Here is a 24,201-nt window from a genome sequence, read left to right on the forward strand (position 1 = left end):
GGCCAACCCCCCCCCCCCCCCCCCCCCGCCATCACCGATGGCGACCCAATCCGACCAAGGCTGCCCCCTCTCCAGAGGAACCCCAGTGCCCCTGAGCTCATTGCCTGGGAGTAAAGGAGTAAAGATGGCTACTCACCTTCTCGGATCCCCACGGTAGCCATTCCGCCAGCTTTATGCTTTTAAAATGTACACTAAATGGCACCTGTGTGACCACTGGCTGGGACGGATGGATCACGGGAAGTCATTTGATAGGGGATCTTTACCGTTAATTGTATGGAGATTGGCCTTAAGTGCGATTATTAGTTTCTCACCGCGCCACGGTGAGATTCCTGATTTTGCCAACGGGAACGGGCTGGTTAGATCGCAAACCAATCGCCGCCCGATATTGGCGTCTCCCGCAATCTAACGGCCGCCTTGCGCTCTTGCTCAAGTGCAACCCAGCCATTAAATCACACCCATATTTTGTGAAAGAAAAAGAAATAGAAGGAAAGAAAAGACAAGGCCCAGCTACTTAGCCTAATTGCCTGTCTGTCTCTGCTTCGTCTGCTCGGATCAATCAGTTATGTAACAGTGATTTCTGGCTTTAGTGCAAGGTTTTTGTGGTGCCAGGGAATACAATAAGGACAAATGATTGACTAGTTTTCTGGATAATAACCTGATGGTAACATCTTAATGCATTCAAGCAGCTTGATAAAATATCAACAAACCATTAATTGCGAGATTTGTTATGAATGCATTATCTTCTGCGACCTATCTTTTCCCCTCTGTTTTGCCTTCCATTCTTAAAAAGGTATGAGGCAGGATTTTCTGTCGCCCGATGGTGAAATTGGGAACGGCGATTGGGCAGAGAATGGCTCCCGACGCTGGAATCGGGACAGGCACCGGATTGACTCTGGGTCGCGATACTCTGCCTCCGATGGGCCGAGTTCCCGATGGCGCTGGCCACGTGCGGACCCAGCATTTGGGAGCCTGGTGTGCCGGCTTGCAGACAGTGTCCAGCACCGCCACACTCAGCCGAGATCCATGCGCTGGCCAAGGGGCATCTGCCAGGGCTGGGGGGAATGCTGGGGGTGGCCAGGAGGTGGGCTGTGGGGTAGTGGTGGACACATACACAATCCAGCATGGCTGGCACCATATAGGGTTGTGGTGGGCACGTACGCGATCCAGCATGGCTGGCTCTATCTTTTCCGGACGACCGGTGCGTGGGGGGGTGTAGGCGTGCGCGGCTGTAACTTGTCAGCCCTGTGCATATGCAGCAGGAGCCCGGCGATTCTCCAACCGTTTTCCGCGTGTTCCATGGGTGTTTCACGCGGCACCGGTGCTAGCCCCTCACCGGTAGCTGAATCAGTGAGAGTTTCGTACCAGTTAACTCATCGTGAAACACCACAGATCCTACGTTCGCGTCGGCACTTTGCCTCAGGAACAGAGAATCCAGTCCATGGCCTTCTGAGGGTGAATTTTCCAAGCTATCTCCTGTTAACAGGGAGTCCTACCCATCTGATATGCAGAATGACAATTTGGACACATACTGGACATGTGTTTGCCGTTATTATGATGGGAAAACTCTGAACTTTCAATACCTCCAATAAGCATTTCTGCTGTGTGAGGATCCACTCCGGCAGTGTAGTCAACAAGTGACACCAGTTGCTCCCCAACCCACCTCAATACTTTACCCAAAGAGATGTCCTGCAAACATGTGTAAAATATTAGTTTTTGTATATTCTGCAATGGAAAGCATCAAAGCAGAATCTCCCTTCATCTTATGTTCACATAAACCTTGCAACACGGAATCTCTGTATTGCAATCGAAAGAGAAAACCTCGCTGAATTTGCCATTCATCGCCCAGGAGCACTCAAGCCAATTTGTTTTAAAATTCCATCATGGGATGTGGGCTTTGCTGGCTCGGCTGGCATTTATTGCCCACTCCTGATTTCCCTAGAGAAACTGGGTTTGTATTGACTTCTTAAGCTGCTGTGAACCTTGTGGTGTAGATACACCCAGTGTTATTGGGGAGGGAATAGAGTCCCATCTGCTCTCCAGTTGAGATTAACTAACCCGACATATAATTGAGGTCAAACCTTTGTGCAATACAGCCTTTATGAGCGAAGATGGGAGTGAGAGTGTGTTCAGTAAATCAGCTGCTGCAAAGGTATCCTGGTGAAGTTCAAAAGTGGAGCTGTAACAATTTGAATAAGAATGTTTTCGAAGGTGTTCTAGTTGATTTTTTCGACACTCCTCATAAAAAGATAGGTGTATATCAGATCACCTCTCAATAGCCTCCTTTCTAAACTGAAAAACCGACTCGATTACATGATTTTCTGGCACGAATTGCAATTTCCAACTTGCCAATGTCAGTTCAGTTGGAGGTGGGAAGCATGATAATTTCATGCTGCTTCCTCATTGAAATGATTTCTGCCTGCAGCCCAGTGAGAACCGAGCTGCTGACTCTCTGCACACACAATCGGGGGCCTCAGAGTGTGCGAGGCCAACATGTCTTCCAACTAGCCCCTGGCTCTTATCGACAGTCTGTCCCTCTTAAAAGGGAGTTGCACTGCAGAAAGGAAGACTGTCAGAATGTCATATTGGAAAGTTGAAAGTGAAGAAAAATGAGGCAACAGCCCAGGCAGAGGTCTCCAAGATTCAGTGATGCCACACTGGAGGCAGACTTTTGTCATGGAGGTGGACTCCAGTAGAGGGACCATGGATCCACATTGGGGGAGGGGGATGTGTGACAGATACTCACACCAGCCTACCTGAAGGATGTGGATGCAGGTGGCAGGGTGTCTGGTATCTGGCCCCAAAGACCTGACACAGTGCTGAAAAGGATTAATAATCTCACACATGGTTCAAATTAATGAATACAACCAGCTGGATTCTCCGTTCCTGAGGCTAAGTGTTGATGCCAGTGCAGGATTCGTGGAGTTCCCCGACAATAAGACTGGCTCCAGGTGCAGCACAGTGGCGCAGTGAGTTAGCACTGCTGCCTCACGACGGTCTCAGGTTCGATCCCGGCTCTGGGTCACTCTCCATGTGGAGTTTGCACATTCTCCCCGTGTTTGCGTGGGTTTCGCCCCCACAACCCAAAGATGTGCAGGGTAGGTGAATTGGCCACGCTAAATTGCCCCTTAATTGGAAAAAATGAATTGGGTACTCTAAATTTATAAAATAAATAAATAAATAAAACTGGTGCCACACCTGGACCAATTCAGCTCCTGACAATCGGCTAATGTTGGTGCCACATGGAACACAATTGATTCCAATGAGAGATGGTGCTGGATTCGGCGGATCTGAGATTGTCACTCAGGAGGCTGACAAGCTGTAGCTCCATAAACACACTTCACTTGGGGCAGCACGGTGGCACAGTGGTTAGCATTGCTGCCTACGGCATTGAGGACCCGGGTTCGAATCCCGGCTCTGGGTCACTGTCCGTGAGGAGTTTGCACATTCTCCCCGTGTCTGCGTGGGTTTCACCCCCACAACCCAAAAAGATGTGCAAGATAGTTGGATTGGCCACGCTTAATTGGAAAAAATAATTGGGTACCCTAAATTTAAAAAAAAACACACTTCACTCCCCACACACACCATCACAGCCAACAAGATGGTAGTGAAGAGAGCGGCACCCCGCTTCATGGACGCCGAGCTGGAGATCCTGCAGGACGCGGTGGAGGAGAGGTGGTTGACCCTTTATCCCGGCTGGGGAAGGAGGCAGCCAGCCACCACCGTTCGCCATGCCTGGAGGGCGGCCGAACACCAACCCTGCACCACATGCCAGCACCCCTACCGGCTGCCATGGTCGGGTGCCTTGGCTAATGAGGCCAACAGCTACCCACCCACTGGACTGCATGCGTTGGATTATTTAACACTGCGTTTTCTGTTTTCCCCATCCCCGCCAGGAGAAGGCCGCTCATAACCGCCAGGAGGGGAGAAAACTGGAGGGCGACCGCCAGACCTTGTGCCTGCTCACTGTGGCCGAGGACCTTGGACGTGGTCGGTGGCCCGGAGGAATGGGAGGTCGCCGGGATGGAGGTCGGCCGCGGGTAAGGAAGTGAAACCCCGCTGAGTTGCGGCCCCCTCCCATGGCATGTGTGTCAGCACCCCCCCAACACCACCCCCACATCATCTGCACCCCACAACATCCTCGCCTACCCTCACCTCCACACCACCTTCACCATCACCCCCACACCGCTCTCACGCCCACCCTCACCCACATACCACACTCATCTTCAGCATCACCGTCACTCTCACCCTCACGTCACCCTCACCCCCACCACACCCTGGCCCATGGTCTAATCGTGCCTCTTGTCCTGTTTCTTACAGGATCTGCTGGTGATGGGGCGGGTCCATCCGGTGCCCCCACCCCTAGTTGGTGCCACAGCCGGAGCCCCCGTGAGCTGATGAACGATGAGCAGAGCAGTTCGGATGGCAGCCCTCGACCTGAGACTCAGGACACTCTGGAGCTCAAGTCGGAGGATGGCACACCTGTCTCCAACACCCTCCACCGTCCTAGAGACACTCATCTCGGTTGGGCACTTCAGTGAAGAGACTCCTGGGACATTCTCTGGTGTGGACCACATAGTTGCTCCAGTACATCAGGTGGAGGTAGGAACACCTGAGGGGGCGGGCTCTCCCCTGGAACTAGCTGCCGTCCAAACGGATTTCGGGCTTCTGGAACGGACAGTCCCGTTGATTGTGGAGATGCATTCGCAGAGCCAGGGACTACATGAGGGAGTTGTCGGCGAGCATCCAGCACCTGTAGATACAGGTGGATGAGTCCAACCGCATGCAGACAACAATGCGTGCCACCCAGACCAACACTGCACAGGTGGAATCTGTGGTGGAGGCATTAAGGGGCAAGGGTTTTGGCTCTGGATCAGCATGTTGAAGGCCTGGGGCATTCTGTGCAGGCGCTTGCCAAGGCCCAGGACAGGGCCTCACAGGCAGGTGCGAGAGCCACCTGAAAGATTCAATGGTGTTTCTGAGCGTGGGCCAGTCAAGCGGCATTGCCTGGGTGCTGGCCGACGTGGCACACACAGAGAGGGAAGTGGCCCAATCCCAGAGGGAGATGGCACAGTCACTGGCTGCTGTGATGCAAACCCAGAATCATCGTGTAGCTAGGATGAAGGCGCCGTGCACACTGCCCGGGTATCGGGCGCCGACGTGCATGATGCGTGCAGCTGATCTTCACATATCAGCTGCATATTCATCGAGTGGAACCCCTTTCAATTTCTGTGGGGTAGCTGTCATCTGCAGGTACTTGTAGGGGGAAAAGCATGCTGTCAATCACCCCTGGACCTGGGGAATGTTGGTGATGGTGGTGAACCCTGCTGCCCAGGCATCCTGATGGGCTCGGTCCACATTCAAATGGATGTATTGCGCCAACTCGGTCCACATTCAAATGGATGTATGGCATATAGGGCCTCCGTGATGACGCAGATACATCTATGCACCGAGGTCTGTGAGATTCCAGGCAGGTCCCCACTTGGCACTTGGTAGAACCCCATTGCGTGAACGTTCAGGGCGACCGTTACCTTGACAGACACCGGGAGTGGGTGCCCTCCCCATATTCTCGCAGAGCAAGGTATGTCATAATCTGGCAGATATGTCGCACTGTCTCCCTGCTCAGCTGGAGTCTTCAATGGCATGCCTGGTCCGGCAGGTTCTCAAATGACAGGCGCTGCCGGTTCACGCAAGGCCTCATATATTGCTTCCTTTGCGCATCCTCCACCTTCTCGGTCTGTTGGGTGGCCAGCTCTCCATCCTGACTGGCTGCCTCCTTTTCCTCTGGGCCAGGCTCCGCTGCTGCACACTCTGCTACAGCAGCTTCCTCCTCCTCGAGCAGCTCCAGCTCGTTCAGCCAGAGGGCATCCCCAGGGCTGCGGCGAATAGCAGGAAGGCCACCATTGCTAGTTGTATTCCAATATCCATTGTCTGCAGGGGATGAAAGGCATCTTAGCATAGTGCATGCCCCCCCCCCCCCCCCCCCCCCCCCCCCCCCCCCCCACCAACCAGGTCTACTGGGCTTCATGGTGGCCCTGATTGGCACTGGGGGCTCTGCCCCTGCATGTCCACCCCCATCTCTGCACCCCGGCTCTGTCGGTGCCTGACACCTTGGAGGCCTCTGGCCCTGGCGCCGACCCCTGGGATACCATCAGCTGGCGCTGCCCTTGCCAGCGTTATGCTCCATGGCCCCCACCCAGCGCCCCCTTTAGGGCTACAGTGGGCACTGCCCTTGAGTGGGCTGTCTGATGTCCCACCAGCAGGTAGTGGCCAGGTTGGTGGGTATGGCAGAGGGTGGGGTGCAGAGTGGGGGCATCAGGTGTCACTCTGCAGAATCAAGGGCCAAGGTGGGTGGTCAGTGGGATGCACAGCAAGGTGGCTGCCTTGCAGGCTGCGGCAATGGCGGTTCCGACCAGGACTCCACCCCAGTCCCATTGGGGGGGGGGGGGGGGGGTCACCTGGGGCCACATGGCCCGTTCTATCAACCCCCACATCCACCCCAGCCAGCCCGGCCAGTGTCCGGCTCGGCAGCTCACGGTCACTCTTCTCCATGTCTCACCTCCTTTCTCTCCCTCATCAGCCATGACGCCAGTTTCATGATTTTAAAGCGCAAGTGAACTGCTCCATCGGGAACTTGGCCTATCGGCGGTGGAGAATCACAGAGGCCCCAGAGAATACCGGGCCAGGCCCGCTAATGATATGAAAACAGTGTTTAGTGTACGTGCATTCTGGACCGCATTGACGCCGCTGTCGAGGTAATGGAGAATTGTGATTTGGCATCAAATTGGCCCCTGCCACGATTTCGATGCGGAACCGATTCTCCGCCCAATCACTTTTCCCAATTCCGGCGTCAGCCAATGGAGAATCCTGCCCATTATCACTCTTGTCCAAGCTCTCATTCATCAACCTCTCGCCCTACCCAATGCTTATCCCGCCATTGCTCACCCAATAGCACTCAGGACTTATGTCTAACATTCACATACAGCAGAAGGAACAGTCATGTACAGCAGAGTTAGCACTGCTGCCTCACAGTGCCAGGGACTCAGGTTCAATTCCGGCCTTGGGTGACTGTGCAGAGTTTGCATATTCTCCTCTTGTCAGAGTGGGTTTCCTCCGGGTGCTGCACTTTACTTCCTCAGTCCAAAAATGTGCAGGTTAGATGGATTGGCCATGCTTAATTGTCCCTTAGTGTACAAAAGGTAAGGTGGAATTACTGGGGTTATGGGAATGGGGCGGGGCCGTGGGCTGAAGTCACGTGCTCTTTCCAAGAGTCAATGCTGATTCAGTGGGATGAATGACCTCCTTCTGCACTGTAGTGATTCTATGATTCCAAGAAATTCACCACTAGCCTCTCAAGGGCATGTGGGGGATGAGCAGTAAATGCTGGTATTGCCAGCAATGCACAGCGCCCATGAACAAATATGGGTTTAAAAAGCTCTTGCAGCAATCCAGAAACCTGTTCTCCCCACAAGATTACTGGGATTGTTGATGGTTTTCCCTAGGGCATGGTAGTTGCATTGAGAAGCATGATCCTGCTGCCCGGTCTCAGGATATCAGCATTTGTGCTCCCAACACTGCCAGTCCTCCAGTGCCCTTCTGCCAGCCAGACTGTTGCTATCCATGCTGAGCTGTTGCAGTCCAAAGTTGGGTCGACAAAGCTCCAACAGTATCCAGCCATGTCATCTGCAGCCTTCCCCAATAAAAGTCAGCAGCCTCTCTGTAGCAATACTGCAGCCACTGCAGAACACTGCTTAGGAGCACTAAAACTTGCAAAGGAGCCCGCAAGATGGGGACTAAGGGAACGCACAAGGTGCCCACAAGATAGGCACCAAGGGACAAGTGACTATTTCATTTCAGTTTGTATATTTGGATGTATTGTTGGATAACGATGTTTGAGAAAGGCACTTTTGGTGGCTTGAATTACTGAAGTGTGGTCATAGGACATCTGAGAAACAAAATTGCTACTCTGCTGTCTTAAACAGGTGAGCATTACTCTGAAACAATGCCTCTTAGTTCTAGGTTCCCTTACAAGGGAGAACTCCTCCAGCATCTATCCTGTTATGCCTCTCAAAATCTTATGTTTCAATAAAATCACCTCTTATTCTTCTAAACTCTAATGCGTATAGGTTGTCAGCTCAATCTTCCTTCATGATAACCCCTTAATCCCAGAATCAACTTTGTGAAACTTCCCAGAGCTACCTCCAATGTAAGTATTCTTAAATAAGGAGATTAAAATAAATACAGTGTAGTCTCAGATATCATTACTTTCTGCATGAGGCAACCATGGGGCACCTTATCAATCGCCTTACTAAAATCCATTTACACGACATCAACTGCTCTACCTTCCTCTCTGTACTTAGGTACCTCCTCAAAGAATACAATCGAACTTGCGAGGCATGACGTACCCGTTAGAAATCCGTGCTGACTATGCTGGATTAAGCTGTATCTTTCCAAATACGTGAACAGGGCGGCATTTGGCGCAGTGGTTAGCACTGGGACTGTGGCGCTGATGACCCGGTTTCGAATCCCGGCTTTGGGTCAGTGTCCGTTTGCTGTTTGCACTATCTCTCCGTGTCCACGTGCGTTTCACCCCACAACCCAAAACAGTGAAGGGTAGGTGGATTGGCCATGCTAAATAGCCCCTTAATTGAACAAAATAATAATAGGGTACTCTACATTTATTTTAAAAAAAGATGGGCTGTACGGGAGCATTGTTGCTTCACAGATCCTGGATCCCGGGTTCGATTGAACCACTGTCTGCACGCTCTCCTCGTGTCTGCGTGGGTTTTCACCCACAGTCCAAAGATGGGCATGTTAGTTGGTTTGACCATGCTAAATTTAGGGGTTGGGGGGGGGGGGGGGGGGGGGGATTTGTTGGGTTACGGGTATAGGGTGGATACGTGGGTTTGAGTAGGGTGATCATTGCTCGGCACAACATCGAGGGCTGAAGGGCCTGTTCTGTGCTGTACTGTTCTATGTTCTATGTTCTAAATTGCCATCAGTGTCCAAAAATATTAGCTGGGGTTACCTGGTTATGTTAGCGTGCTCTTTCCAAGGCCTCTGCAGACTCGAAGGGCCGAATGGCCTTGTTCTGCACTGTAAATTCTATGAAGTCAGTACATTGCGATGAGATTAAAATACACATTATATTGAACAGTGGAATATATACGAGGTGCACCAGTTGGGTGGAATGTTATTGGTCAGTTGTAGCAGAAAGTAGTGTGAACACATGCAGTCAATCGTCGGAAAGTGTAAGATACAGAACGTACAGCAGAACTGGGGTTGCGACATTAAGCGGTGTCGACAGCATATTTTCATGTTCATCTTGAGAGGTTTGTGAATTATTAGCTCCAGGTGGAAAGGATTTATTTAACAGGCACTGGTTCAGGAAGGATACACCTTGTGCATCAGCTGTGCGGCAGTGAATTAAAAAGTTAAGGGGAGTGGTGCGTGGGGTGCGCGGTGTGGGGAGGGGGTGTGCAGGGGTGGAGGGGTTCGTGAGATGTCTCAGATAACCTTCTGGGAGGTAGAAATATACACACATGCTGGATGGGAGGGTATGACATACCAAGCATACCATGGTCGGGGGAGAGCTTGTGTGAAGGATAAAACCAGAAAGAGAGCTTGTTACGCCCTCCATATTGGTAAATCTGTATGCTTTACCAAACATGAAGGCTGGAAACCCCTACATTTATTGGAAGTGGGACAGGTGGAGGTAATATGATCTGTACGGGGTGCACTTCAGGAAACCCACGCAAACACCGGGAGTATGTGCGGACTCAAGCAGTGACCCGAGCCGCAAATCGAACTCCTATCCCTGGTGCTGTGAAGCAACAGTGCTAATTATTGTGCTACCACTTATCCTTTCATTATTTCATGGTATGATTAAAAGTCAGCAACTGAGGATCACACGTAGTTCAGACCATGTGAGGCTGGCAGGTTTCCTTCCCCAAAGGACCCTGATAAATCAGATATCTCGTTAACGACAATCGATGATTGTTGCATTGTCACCATGACTAAGAGGAGCTTTCAATTCCAGACTTTAGCGTTGAATGTCAATGTCGCTACCTGCTATGTTGTGACTTTTACTAGTTTGGTGACATTACGAGTCTAGTGGCAATACCACTGGACCACTATCTAATCAAAATCGTGAAATTATCTAACACAGTTATAGTCTTTCTTCCATAAAGAGACGGAAAGTGCCCACAGTACTCCAGAAATAAAAGAGAAAACGTTGATGTCACTCAGCACGTCCGGCAATTCCTGTGGCGTGACAAACATAGTTTTTTATTTTTTTATTTTCCATTTTGTAAATTTAGAGTTCCCAATCATTTTTTTCGAACTCAGGGGCGATTTAGCCTGGTCAATCCACCTACTCTGTACATCTTTGGGTTGTGGAGGTGAAACACACGCAAACACGGAGAGAATGTGCAAACTCCACACGACAGTGACCCAGAGCCGGGATTTAACCTGGGAACTCTGCGCCATGAGGCAGCAATGCTAACTACTGCGCCACCATGCTGCCCCTCTGGGAAACATAATTAACATCTGGCGCCCGTATTCCTCTGATCTCCGTATTACCGAGTTCATCTGACCAGCCCATTATCGAACTGCAGGAAATCCCCTGCATAATTCCATCATCCTTGTTGAAAAGTCACAACGTACCAGATACCTTCCAAATAGCGGCCTGTGCCTCCAGACTGACCTGTGATTCATGGAAAATGGCACCAACCTCACGCTGTACCTCCGGAACGTCTATTAATTTAAATAAAATGTTGATCATCTATTTGGCCTGCGAACATTAGACATGTTTACACATTTCCTACCTTATATTCCATCTGCCAAATGTTCGCTGACTCACTAAATCAATCCGTATCCCTTTGCATCCATTCATTTGATGAGCTCTTACATTTTTACTCCACGTTTTAAATGTTCCAGATCCCAGTAATACTTTCCCTATAAACATGCAGCCTGAAAGTTTGATTTAATTTAAAGTGGTAACTAATTCGAGCTGCAGATGTCAATGGTGGTCTCGTGTCTGATTCCTGAAGCTGTGAAAGCTGCTAAATTCCTAGTGTCAGCTCGAATGGATTCTCAAGGGATTCTTCACTTTGGAAGGAGTAACAGGAATGCAGAGTACTGGGCTAATGGCAAGATCCTTGGGAGTGTAGATGAACAGAGAGATCTCGGCATCCAGGTACATAAATCCCTGAAAGTTGCCAGCCAGGTTAATAGGCCTGTTAAGAAGGCATATGGTGTGCTAGCCTTTATCAGTGATATGGTCTCACCAAAGACCTGCATGGTGGTAGTAAGACTTCCCAAATTGTACACTCCATTCCACTTGCAATAAAGTCCTGCATTCCATTTGCTCTCCTAATTACTTGTTGTACCTGCTAACATTTTAACTTTCTTGCATGGAGACAATTTGATTGCTCTGTACTGCAGCATTTATAGTCTCTCAACATTTAAATAGCATTTTGTTTTCCTGTTCTTCCAACTAAAATAGTTAACCTCACATTTTCCCACATTATACTCAACCGACCAAAGTTTTGCCAACTCACATAATCTGTCTAAATCCCTTTGCAGACCTTTGAGTCCTCACAACTTGCATTCTCTGTGCCGTCAGCAAATCTGGCTGCAGTGCAATGGGTCCCTTAATTCGACCCATTCATATAGATTGTAAATAGTGGAGGCTCCAGCACTGAACCCTGAAGCACCCCACAGTTATGGTTTGCCCACCTGAAGTTCTATTTGTCCTGACGCTGTTTTTAGTTAGCTAAACCTCCATTATGCCAATTATGGGCTCTTATCTTGTCCCTTATCAAATGTCTTTTGGAAATCCAAGTACACTGCATCTATTAATTTTCCCTTTATCTCCTCATTATATCCTCAATAAACTCTGATATATTTTTCGAACACAACGCCCATAACCTCCTGGCTCCTCAGCATCAGATTTGGGGGTACCCCCAAAGATGTGCTGGGGAATCCCTCTTGGAAATTCCCAGGTAAGGCTTAACGCCCAGCGCTAACTTCCTCTCGACAATTCCGCTGGGCTGGGAACCATCCGACAAAGCAATTTAAATCGCTAACTTAAAATGGTTCTGCCAGTTTTACACTAATTGTTACTCTTAAAGAATTAGAAGAATTAAATGCGCTTTTAACCTTAGTCTATTATTTTAAACACCCAGACCGGTCTCCACACGGATCTCCCCTCACACTCCCAGCCCACAGGGGACTTATTCACCAACTCCCCCACTAAGCCGCAGACCCAAAACGGCCTCAAAGCTATCTTTTCCAATTTGACTAGTAAAAATTTGAACAACCAGCCTTTGGTTCTTTAGGAGGGATTAAGGTAGTGGGTAGGGCCTATTGGTGCAGGATGAATGTATTGCGGTTGTTGCAAGGATAACATTTATTCACCAACATGGTGGTCTTGGCAGAGCTGCATACCAGCTGAGCATTTATAGAATGGAAACCCTTGTGATTCCTAAATCTCTCCACACTGGCATAAGTGTCCCATAGAGCCATTTGCTTGCAGTTGATGGTGCCCTGCTTCCACCAGAACCCTATTATCCTGGCATCGGCAAATGTGAGCGAGTTATAGATGTGGATGGCATGATCCCCCACAGTCGACAGGAACAGCGCGATCATTCGGGCATCCAATGCTGCCTCGAGGTCGGAGGCCTCGATATACAGGAGGAACTTCTGTTTGAAGACTTTCCAGTTGGCGCCGAGGTTGCCGCAGATCTGGAGTTGCGGAGGAGGTTGGATCTTTTCCATGCTGCTGTATGGCTGCGTGCTGGTCTTTGCAGATTCACTCGAGGTAGGTTTGTTAGAGTTAATAGCTCTCTGGTACCATGATGTGTTGTCTGTGTTGATCTAACATCGACTGCAACTGGATGCAGTAAAACGATAAACAGGCTTCCGACAAAGGCGAGGGTCCAACACTGTTTTATTGAACCTGTTGATTGCCGTACATAATCTGCTGTGGGTTGACACTCTATTAACCTAACTGATAACCTCCTACTGGCTTGACCAGACTAGCTCTCTACTACATGGTGATGATGTTCATTGGTCGGTGCACTGTGACTATCTCCCTAGCCGTGTCCTCTGAGAGAGGAAGAGCCTTAATGCCCTGTGGGCTTTATAGTGGTGGTGTCCTGTCTGGTGATTGGTTGTTCTGTGTCGTGTGTGTTCATTGGTTATCCTGTGTGTCAATCACTGCCTGTCTGCATCTCATGATATACATGAGTGGATATTATGACAGGCCTCTCATCTCCTTTCCTTCCTCAGCAAAAAGACTACGAACTATCCTCGGCTTGACTAGATGGACTCCATGACAGCCTAGAAGTTACAATGGACGGGGCAATGAGAAATATCTGTCATTTATTCCAAGAAGGACCTGAAGGCATGCACTGAGATGATGGTAAACTGAGTAGTCATTAGTTGAACCACCTTGGACCTGCTGTGAGGCTCCAGATTGGGTTGAGGGCGGTGGCACCTCCTTGTTGAACCTTAGTCACAACAGGCATTACTCCTGTATGAAGCAAAAGTATTAAAACTGATTTCTTAAAAACCCTTGGTGAACAGGACCTTCTGTGTCCAGCTATGCATCGCCTCCCTCCTAACAGAACTCCAACCCCCCCACCCACCCCACCCCCTTCAGCTCCATTTCCTGGTCATGTTGCAGACCAAAAGGCACTGCAACCACAGCCCCGCTATCAGGATCAGGTACTCTTGTCATTCAAGAATGTAAGGAGCAGCTTTCAAAAGACAAACTCGTACACAAAGCACTATAAACTCAGTCTGATCAGAAGTCAAAAGCATCTCACTAGCAACTTGTTGACTGACGCAATTGCAGCTGAACACTTAGAACATAGAAGATACAGTGCAGAAGGAGGCAATTCGGCCCATCAAGTCTGCACCGACCCACCCAAGCCCTCACTTCCACCCTATCCCCGTAACCCAATAACCCCTCCTAAACCTTTTTGGTCACTAAGGGCAATTTATCATGGCCAATCCATCTAACCTGCACGTCTTTGGGCTGTGGGAGGAAACCGGAGCACCTGGAGGGAACCCACGCAGACACGGGAAGAACGTGCAGACTCCTCACAGACAGTGACCCAGCGGGGAATCGAACCTGGGACCCTGGCGCTGTGAAGCCACAGTGCTATCCACTTGTGCTACCATGCTGCCCAAGATCAATAAGTTGATCTTTATTGAGTGATGGGTGGATTTGTTGCATGGACATTCGTTATCCAAATTTAGAAAATGTGGGTCACATCAGTCTGCATGGCTGTGTGAATTTATGGTCTTGCCATTCCCATCGCTTCTGGCACTCACAGGATGCCCACACACGAACCCTGCTGAGCTGCTTTTCATATGGGTTAGTGCACACCCCTGGGAAGATTTTCAGTTTCCAATTTTACATCATACATTTCTTCAGTATTTCCTCATAACTCGGATTCCTGGCACTTGGAATCCTCCTCATATCTCTGTACTGCCTTCAGTGCCTGACTATCTCTCTCGTTTATTGGTGACCAAAGCTGTATTCAGTCTAATTTCGAGCACAATATATTTTTATCACTATCTCCTGTGAGTTACATTGCACTATTTTGGTGATGTAATTTAGTATCCTAATGGCTTCGCTGTTGGCAGCTGTAAAAATTCCATGAAACAAAGTTCAACCACATATAACCATTCCTAAATGAAACCTCAAACAAGGCTGCTGTAAGAAATGTAAATATCACAGCAGTGCAATAGGTGGTAAACTTCTGTCATTGGAGATGACAACATAATGGGTGGATTTTGCAGCTATTATCAAGGCAAAGCTGCCATTATTTCCTGTCATTACATTGAGAAACTAACAGAAACTTCTGGTGTCTGAATATGTACAGCTAAACACAAAACATGCTGATGTTGCTGTCAGTGTTTGCCTGCTAAGCTGTAGGGTACTCTGTTGATGTGCTTGCACATTGAAATAAATTAGAAATTACAGAACCAATGAGAACGTCTCATTTTATGCAGCAATAATGTTGTCAAAACCTCACCCCAAAAACGTTATGCTTTGATAATGAGATATAACTGTTTTTTTAATGGCGTATAGTAAGCCATAACTACTTTGTCCTGCTGAATACTTTATTGCTCCTGGAAAACTAATTTTGACAAATGTTTCCATTGTGATAATTCCATAGTTTTATTTGAGTTTATGATTTTTCAACTTCTAATGTTGCAGTTTTGATTTCGTTTTCTATATACTTCAAGAGTAATCAGTATATTTTACTTCTTGGTTTGCTGTTGGTGAGAATTCTTCAATGCGATTGGCTATTTACCCTGCTTGCTGATATTATTATTAATGGACGACCAGAGATTCCCTTCAATTGATGCCAGATTCAAATTAATGTTTGGAAAGGAGAACTACACACTGCAGGGATTATTGCCATTTTGTGGTCATCTTTCTTCAAGGTTAGCAGGGAGCACTATCACTTCGCCACTGACCACAACATCCTTTTCATTGTTAGGACCATGGAAAAGAAACTTGAAACAGCAAAGGGCCCATTTTATATAAGAAAATATTCTATTCTTCAAAAAAGGGTAATTCTTCTGTGTTGAGTACAAAAACTCAATGTCAATTGAAATTTAAATAACTTAACAATAAATTTTTAATAACGGAACAGAATTCTTCTGACCTTACCTGTTGAATGTTCAAGCCTGAGGATTGTGGTGTTGACATAGGTAACACTTTTCCCAGGAAACCAGCCACTTGATTAAAAAAAACAATATCCTGTTTAATGATAAAACTCTAGAATGTAATTCAGCTATGATATTCAGATATAAATTGCCACTTACCCACAGATGGCATTGAAGTTGTGTAAGATATCTTAATTAGTACCAAAGGTATTTTGTACTGGCGTGTAACTCAGTGTTTCTTCACTATTCCTATACTATGAAATAATAGAGCCAAACTACATTTGAATACAATCTGATTTCCCTTTTCCTCCTTCCTGCCATGCAGCCACTACATTTTAGATAGGGATAATTTTAATTTGTCGGTATAGAGAGTGATCGTTGTAAGCTATTAGACTGTACAAGAAATTAAAGCCAATCCTGACATTGTCCTCATGTTGTGAATCTTGACTGCTTTGTCCTTGACATCCAAATCAGATGTGAGTCACTATGGACATAAATTGATAAGGCCTATAAATTAGTATTCATTTCATAAAATCATAGAATTTACAGTACAGAAGGAGGCCATTCGGCCCATTGAGCCTGCACCGGCCCTTGGAAAGAGCACCGTACTCAAGCCCACACCTCCACCTTCCCGTAACCCCACCCAACCTTTTTGAACATGAAGGGCAATTTAGCATGGCCAATCCACCTAACCTGCATATCTTTAGGCTGTGGGAGGAAACTGGAGCACCCGGAGGAAACCCATGCAGACACAGGGAGAATGTGCAGACTCCACGCAGACAGTGACCCAAGCCGAGAATCGAACCTGGGACCCTGGAGCCGTGAAGCAACTGTGCTAACCACTATGCTACTGTGCTACACACATGTCATGAGAACATCAATTTTTCAGCCATTGATTGGCATAATGGCCGCCCACTTGATACTCTCATAGTGTGGCTGAAGGATTTGTACAAATGATAAGTGACTATTAATGCAAATGCTAATGAGAAAAACAGAGGGTCATACATTAGGGGCGCGATTCTCCGCAAATGCGGCGAGTCGTAAAGGCTGCCGTGAAACTGGCCGTGTTTCACGGCAGCCTCCGCGCCCCCTCCCGGGACCCTGATTCTCCTCCCCCAAGGCAGGGCTAGCAGCGGGGCCCCATGAACCACAGCATCGCGGCCTTAGCGACCATCGCTAAGTCCACGCGCCAAGCGTCACGCCGGCTGACGCGCACGATGACGTCAGCCGCGCATACGCGGATTGGACGGCTCCAACCCATGCATGCGCGGGGCCATCATCCCCCTCGGCCGCCCCGCGGACTGATCCTGCGGGGCGGCGGAGAGAGAAAGAGTGCGTCCGTTATGGACGCACTGCCCGCGATCGGTGGGCACCGATCGCGGGCCCATGGCCCCCTTGGCATGGCCGTGGTACTGCCATGCCAATTGGAGCCCTGGATGCCCAGAACGGGCACGTTGCGGCCGTTTTTACGACGGCAGCAAGCAGGTGTGTTTGCTGCCGTAAAAACGGCCATAAAGGCCTGGGAACTCGGCCCATCGGCCTGGGGAGAATTGCTGTTCGCCGTAAAAAACGGCGAGCAGCGATTCGTGTCGTGGGGCGGCCCTCCCGCTATTCTCCGACCCGTCGTGGGCAGCGGAGAATCGCGCCCTGGATCTTGTGCTTAGTAGCAAACCTAATGTCACATTACACCTCCATAGGGGAGCAGGTGGAAAACAGTGACCATAATATTATTATGTTTCAGATGGCTGGCAGAACCAAAGATGATGAGAATTAATTCTTAATTCCAAATTTTAAAATATCTAACCACTAAAAAGTATGAGACTTGAAATGTGTAGGCAACCTCACTAGGCTGGCATTCCACTGATGCTGAAAATAAATGGCAAATCTTTAAGAATATATCTCGACATAAGGAAAATATGCATGTCTTAAAGGTCGTAGAAGAGCACAACAATTATAAAATAAGGTGGCTTCCTGATCATGTGTAAAGCAAAATAAGATATAAACAAAAATATTTTCACCTATTTAAAAGAAGAATTCACAGGAAAAAAAGAGATAAGTACTATACGCAATTAAGGAAAACAAATGTTGCTATAAATTTGCTAAAGGATCAATGGAGAAGATGTGGATAATTACAATAAAAATGGTAAAGGTTACTTTTCAAAATATTGGGAGTCAGCAGAGTGTTCTGGACTGTCTAAGGATAATTCAGTACAAAACAAAACATATAATTTGGTCTTTACAGGACCATGTTGAGATCTCATTGAGAATACTATGTTCAGAGTTGGTCCCTTCACATGGTTAAAAAAGAGTATCACAAGGTTGATGTTCAGCTTTATACACACTATTTACCCAAAAAAGGCTGAAAAAGACTTGTTTTACATACTACACTGAAACAAAGAATTGGTGATTTCATAGAATTTATGGTGCAAAAGGAGGCCATTTGGCCCATCAAGTCTGCATCGGCCCTTGGAAAGAACACGCGACTTAAGCCCACACCGCCACCCTATTACACAGAGGGTAGTGTGTGCCTGGAACTCACTGCCGGAGGAGGTGGTGGAAGCAGGGACGATAGTGACGTTTAAGGGGCATCTTGACAAACACATGAATAGGATGGGAATAGAGGGATACGGACCCCGGAAGTGTAGAAAGTGTTAGTTTAGATGGGCAGCATGGTCGATGCAGGCTTGGAGGACCGAAGGGCATGTTCTTGTGCTGTACTTTTCTTTGAACTTTGAACCCCACCTAACCTTTTGGACACTAAGGGTCAATTTAGCATGGTCAATCCATCTAATCTGCACATCTTTGGTCTGTGGGCAGAAACCGGAGCACCCAGAGGAAACCCACACAGACACGGGGAGAAAGTACAAACTCCACACAGACAGGCCGGAATTGAACCCAGATCCTTGGAGCTGTGAGGCAGCAGTGTTAACAACTGTGCCACCGTGTCACCCACAATTTGAGCCAGGCCTGTTAAACAATGAAGGGACTAGATTGTGTTCATACTGATAAACTATGTTATTTAGGTTGAATTGGGAGAAGGTGGGGTCCCATTTAGAAATTACATAAGGGTTGCACTGAATATTACACATTTTTTTTTCCAGAGAATAGTGACCAATGGAATGAGATGTTGGCTTAGAACATAGAACATAGAACGATACAGCGCAGTACAGGCCCTTCGGCCCACGATGTTGCACCGACATGGGAAGTCAAAAACTAAAGGCCATCTAACCTACACTATGCCATTATCATCCATATGCTTATCCAATAAACTTTTAAATGCCCTCAATGTTGGCGAGTTCACTACTTTTGCAGGTAGGGCATTCCACGGCCTCACCACTCTTTGTGTAAAAAACCTACCTCTGACCTCTGTCCTATATCTATTACCCCTCAATTTAAGGCTATGTCCCCTCGTGCTAGCCACCTCCATCCGCGGGAGAAGGCTCTCACTGTCCACCCTATCTAACCCTCTGATCATTTTGTATGCCTCTATTAAGTCACCTCTTAACCTTCTTCTCTCTAACGAAAACAACCTCAAGTCCATCAGCCTTTCCTCATAAGATTTTCCCTCCATACCAGGCAACATCCTGGTAAATGTCCTCTGCACCCGTTCCAAAGCTTCCACGTCCTTCCTATAATGAGGCGACCAGAACTGTACGCAATACTCCAAATGCGGCCGCACCAGAGTTTTGTACAGCTGCAACATGACCTCATGGCTCCGGAACTCAATCCCTCTACCAATAAAGGCCAACACACCATAGGCCTTCTTCACAACCCTATCAACCTGGGTGGCAACTTTCAGGGATCTATGTACATGGACACCGAGATCCCTCTGCTCATCCACACTGCCAAGAATTTTACCATTAGCCAAATATTCCGCATTCCTGTTATTCTTTCCAAAGTGAATCACCTCACACTTCTCTACATTAAACTCCATTTGCCACCTCTCAGCCCAGCTCTGCAGCTTATCTATGTCCCTCTTGAGCAGTGAATACTGATTCACTGTATATCTTCAAAGAAAATCCAGACAAGTTCCTGGTGTTGGCTTAAAAAATTTTTTTTTTAAACCTACACAAGATTATGTGGACCCACGTAGGTAGGAAATGTCTAAGTTTTGAAATAATCACAACAATATGGGCTAGACTAGATAGTGTAGCTGGTCTTCTCCTGTATTTTATTTTTTTCGATAAAGAGGAAGCTCTAGAGATCATGCAAGTGGAGGTAATAGTGAGAAGAGGAGAAGGATGAAGCCATGCTTTTTGTCCTTAATTTTGTTTTTCTCCCTCACAGATAGGGACACGTGGAATGACATCTGAATCTGGCTCAGTGTGTAGCGCCTCTGCCTCAAAAACAGAAGCTCCAGTTTCAATTCCACTCCAGGACCTGTTGACCATGGAAGGAGTTTCATGAAGCTGTTCGGACAGATTGATATCAGTCTGCTAATCCTTCCAACAGTTCCCCCACTATTCCCTAAAAGGAAAATCTGTGTGTGTGAGGATTCAAAAGAAATCTAAAAGAAATTGAATTTCTTTAATATAAAGCAAGGTTTCAAGATGAGAATTACTGTTAACATTCTACACTGTTTAGATGTTCCAGGGACCCAACGTTGGGGCAGTTCTTTCGAATAGCCAGAACGTTGAGGCAGAAGTTCTGAGTTGTGAATCTGTGGAATTCTCTAACCCAGAGGGCTTTGGAAGCTCAATCATTGAGCATGTTCAAGACAAAAATCAATAGATTTCTGGAGACTGATGATATCAAGAGATATGGATATAATGTGGGAAAGTATATCTAATCAAATGGTGAAGCAGGCTCGACGGGCCGAATGGTCTACTCTCGTTCCTATGTTCCTTTTTCTTATATTCCTCTTTCTTACATTCCTCAGTCATTTACCCTCCTCAGAGTTCTTCCTCGGTAACTTAATGGTTGTCTCCTCAGAGGAGTGAGTTTCGTAATGTCAAGGATGATTCCTTCCCAGCCACTGTTAGACACCTTGTACACGTTTCTTCGAAAATTATATTAAAGATAAAGGCTAGCAATTGAGGCCACCTGCAAAGGGGCATTAGACAGCTGATGTAAGGAACCTGATGATACCATCCTAGAAAATTGGAGGAAAGAGTTTTAACATTCTCATTGTAAGTAAGTGCTGTCAGGGGAAGTGGCAAAATACATTGTAGTTAGTGGCAGAGTGCCAATTCAAAGGTTAGTTGTAGTTCTTCATTTTGAGAATGAAGAATGTAATGTGCCCAAGGAAGACAAGGGAGAATGTGTTACCTTGGCTACTCTGGTCATGTCGTTGAATGTCTTGTAGCACTGCTCTGCGGGTTTGGGGAATGAGAGTTGGCACTTAATGCTGCCTTCCTCCATAACACATGAGAGAAATTTTCTGAGATTCCCTTGGCTTAGGCCAGGAAGCTGGTAAGGAGAGCATTCAAATAGTCAAATTGTGAGATTACAAAGGTAGGGCAGCACTGTAGCTCAGTGGTTAGCACTGTTGCTTCACAGCGCCAGAGACCTGGGTTTGATTCTTGGCTTGGGTCACTGTCTGTGCAGAGTCTGCACGTTCTTCCTGTGTCTACGTGGGTTTCCTCCAGGTGCTCCTGTTTCCTCCCACAAGTCCCGAAAGATATGCTCATGAGGTGAATTGGACATTCTGATTTCTTGCTCAGTGTACCCGAACAGGCGCCGTAGTGTGGCAACTAGGGGATTTGCACGGTAACTCCATTACAGTGTTAATGTAAGCCTACTTGTGACAGTAATAAAGATTATTATCTTATCGATGAGAATCTCAGCAGAAAATTAGCTGAAGCAGTTTCAGGTCTATCCTCTCGCTTTCTCCTCTTTTACGAGGCAAGCAACGATGTCAAAAATAAATTGAATGGGAACTTGAGGGAAATAAATTTCAAGGGCTCCGGGGGATAAAGCAAGGAAATGGTTCTCACTGTATTGCTCTACAGTGTTAACATGGATTTGATGGGCCGTTGTGATTTAAGATTCTTTATAAAACCTACTTCGTTGACAAAGTTTTTGTTCATTTTCCTTCTGACTCAATGTCAAAATATTTCATTGAGAAAACTTCAGTCAAGACTCCTGGGCTGTATTGGGCAGCACAGTAGCATAGTGGTTAGCACTGTTGCTTCACAGCTCCAGCGTCCCAGGCTCGATTCCTGGTTTGGGTCACTGTTTGTGTGGAGTCTTCACGTTCTTCCCATATCTGCGTGGGTTTCCTTTGGGTACTCCGGTTTCCTCCCAAAGTCCAAAGATGTCCAGGTTAGGTGGATTCGCCATGCTAAATTAGCCTGAGTGTCCAAAAAAGGTTGGGTGGGGTTACTGGATTACGGGGATAGAGTGATGGTATGGGCTTGGGTAGGATGCTCTTTTCAAGAGCCGGTGCAGACTCGATCGGCCAAATGGCCACCGCCTGCACTATAAATTCTATGAAATGCATTCTATGAAAATAGGATAGCTATATAAATGCATATTAATGTTCTTCCAAGAAAGTACGAAAATCAAAAGACGTGGGGTGGGATTCTCTGTTCCAGAAACTAAGTGCAGACAATGGGACTGAATTGCGGGAGCTCAACGGTTCCGATGGCAAAACCGGTCCTGGAGCCATTCAGGACATGCTAATGAACCAGCACTGGCGCCACATGGAACTAGTATGATTCCAATGCATGCCAGCATGTGGTTTGCCAGGGTCGGGATTGGCACTCGAGAGCCTGACAAGCTGAGACCGCATATAAGCACTCCACTCTCCACACACTCTCATTCCAGCCATAAAGATGCCACATAAGAGCAGCGCCAAGGTTCACTGATGCAGAGCTGGAGGCACTGCTGGATGCCATGGAGGCGAGGCGGTACATCCTGTTCTCCGGAATGGGAAGGAGGCTGCCACCCGCTCATGTCAATCGGCGTAGGTGCAGGTGGCAGAGGCCATGAGCTCCATGGACACCACCGCCAGGACTGGGCAGCAGTGCAGGAGGAAGCTGCATGACCTCGTCACCACGGCCAGGATGAGTCACCAGCTCTTTGTCCCTGGCACCATCCCTGTCCCACACTCCCCCGAAGCAGTGCTGGGTAAGGATGGGCAACCCCTACCCTTCCAGGACAGCCAGGGTGAGTCACCAGCACTACCGTGCCTTGGCGCCAACCCCTGTCCCACATACACATAGCATCCCCCCACCCCACCCCCTCCTGGAGGGTGATCAAACCCCACCCTGCACCACATGCCAACATCCATACCGCCCGCCATGGCAAAGTGCCCTGCACACATAGGCCACTGGCCATGGACCCCCTGCCCACGTCCATGTGTCACACACTGTGCATTATTTGTTTACCCCCCTCCCCCCAGAGAAGGCGGCCCATAAATGCAAGGAGCGGGAGAAAACAGGAGGGGGCCCGTGGGATCTGCAGCCCCTCACTGTCACAACGCATGGAATGCCATGGACCTGAACGGTGGGGTTGGAGAGTGGGCAGTCGCCGAGGCGGAGGTCAGCATCAGAGATCCAAATGAGCCCCCAATGTGTTGCGGTGTCCCAATGAAATGTGTGTCACTCTTTCCTCCCACACCATGCCTACCCTCAATCTAACTATGCGTCGTCTCTTGTCTTGCAGGATCACCTGGCAATGAGGCGGGCCCATCTGGGGACCCTCGCACCCAGCCGCAAGCCTGAAACTCTCCTGGCGATGAGTCGGGTGGTGATCCGCGCCTCCAGCCGCAACCCCGTAACACACCGGAGCACATGTCCTGGGATGACATTGACCTATTGACCTCTTGTCACTGGCACCCTCCACCATCCCAGAGACACTCACCTCGGCTGGGCATTTCAGTGAAGAGGCTCCTGGGGCACTATCTGGTGCGCACCACACACGTGCAGCGGTAGATCAGATGGAGTTGGGAACCCCCAAGGGGGGGGGGGGGGGGAAGGTCGGAGGCCAGCCTGATCCTCAGAACCAGCTTCCATCCAGATGGATCTCAGGCTACTGGAAAGGGCGGTCCCATCATTTTGGAGATGCAGGTGCAGAGCTGAGGACTACAGAAGGGTCTGTCGGCAACCATCCAGGTTGGAGGGACTAAGAGTGATAAGATGCAGAGATAGGTGAGGGAAAGATGGGGGCAGGGGGAGAGAACTCAACGGAGGATAATGATTGGTCTGAGGGGGGCACCACATCAGCACAGGGACGTACGGCCGAGAGGTGGGGGCTGTGGCGCAGCTCCCGAGAGCGAAGAAATGCCTGGCAGAAGGGGGGGGGGGGGGGGGGGGGGGGTGGGGGGGGGAGCTGGAAAATGGGAGGAAGAGAGGGAAGAACGGAGGGGTGGGGGGAAAGGGGCACAGGAGAGGGGGACAAAAGAGGAAGACAGACCCAAGAGGGGGAAATTGGTGGGTGGGGGAGGGGGAAGTGGATAGAATGCTGGCTACAGCAGGTCGCATGTGGCAGCAGCAAAAACAACAATGCCAGGAACAACCATCTTGGCAGACGCCCAAACAATGGGAAATCCCCGAAAGCAGAGGCGCATCC

General features: G+C 48.4%; 1 protein-coding gene across 6 annotated transcripts in view; it reads right to left on the reverse strand.

Annotated features, from left to right (window-relative positions):
- The window catches only part of tesmin (testis expressed metallothionein like protein), a 270,445-nt gene that overhangs the window by 89,670 nt on the left and 156,574 nt on the right, over positions 1–24,201 (reverse strand). For all 6 annotated transcript variants that reach the window (XM_038807670.1, XM_038807673.1, XM_038807672.1 and 3 more), the window contains one exon: positions 15,692–15,759. In XM_038807670.1, the coding sequence (XP_038663598.1) occupies positions 15,692–15,759 (68 nt within the window). The remainder of the gene's footprint in view (positions 1–15,691; positions 15,760–24,201) is intronic.

The sequence above is a fragment of the Scyliorhinus canicula genome, chromosome 9 (genome assembly GCF_902713615.1).
Source record: "Scyliorhinus canicula chromosome 9, sScyCan1.1, whole genome shotgun sequence".
NCBI classification, from domain to species: domain Eukaryota; kingdom Metazoa; phylum Chordata; class Chondrichthyes; order Carcharhiniformes; family Scyliorhinidae; genus Scyliorhinus; species Scyliorhinus canicula.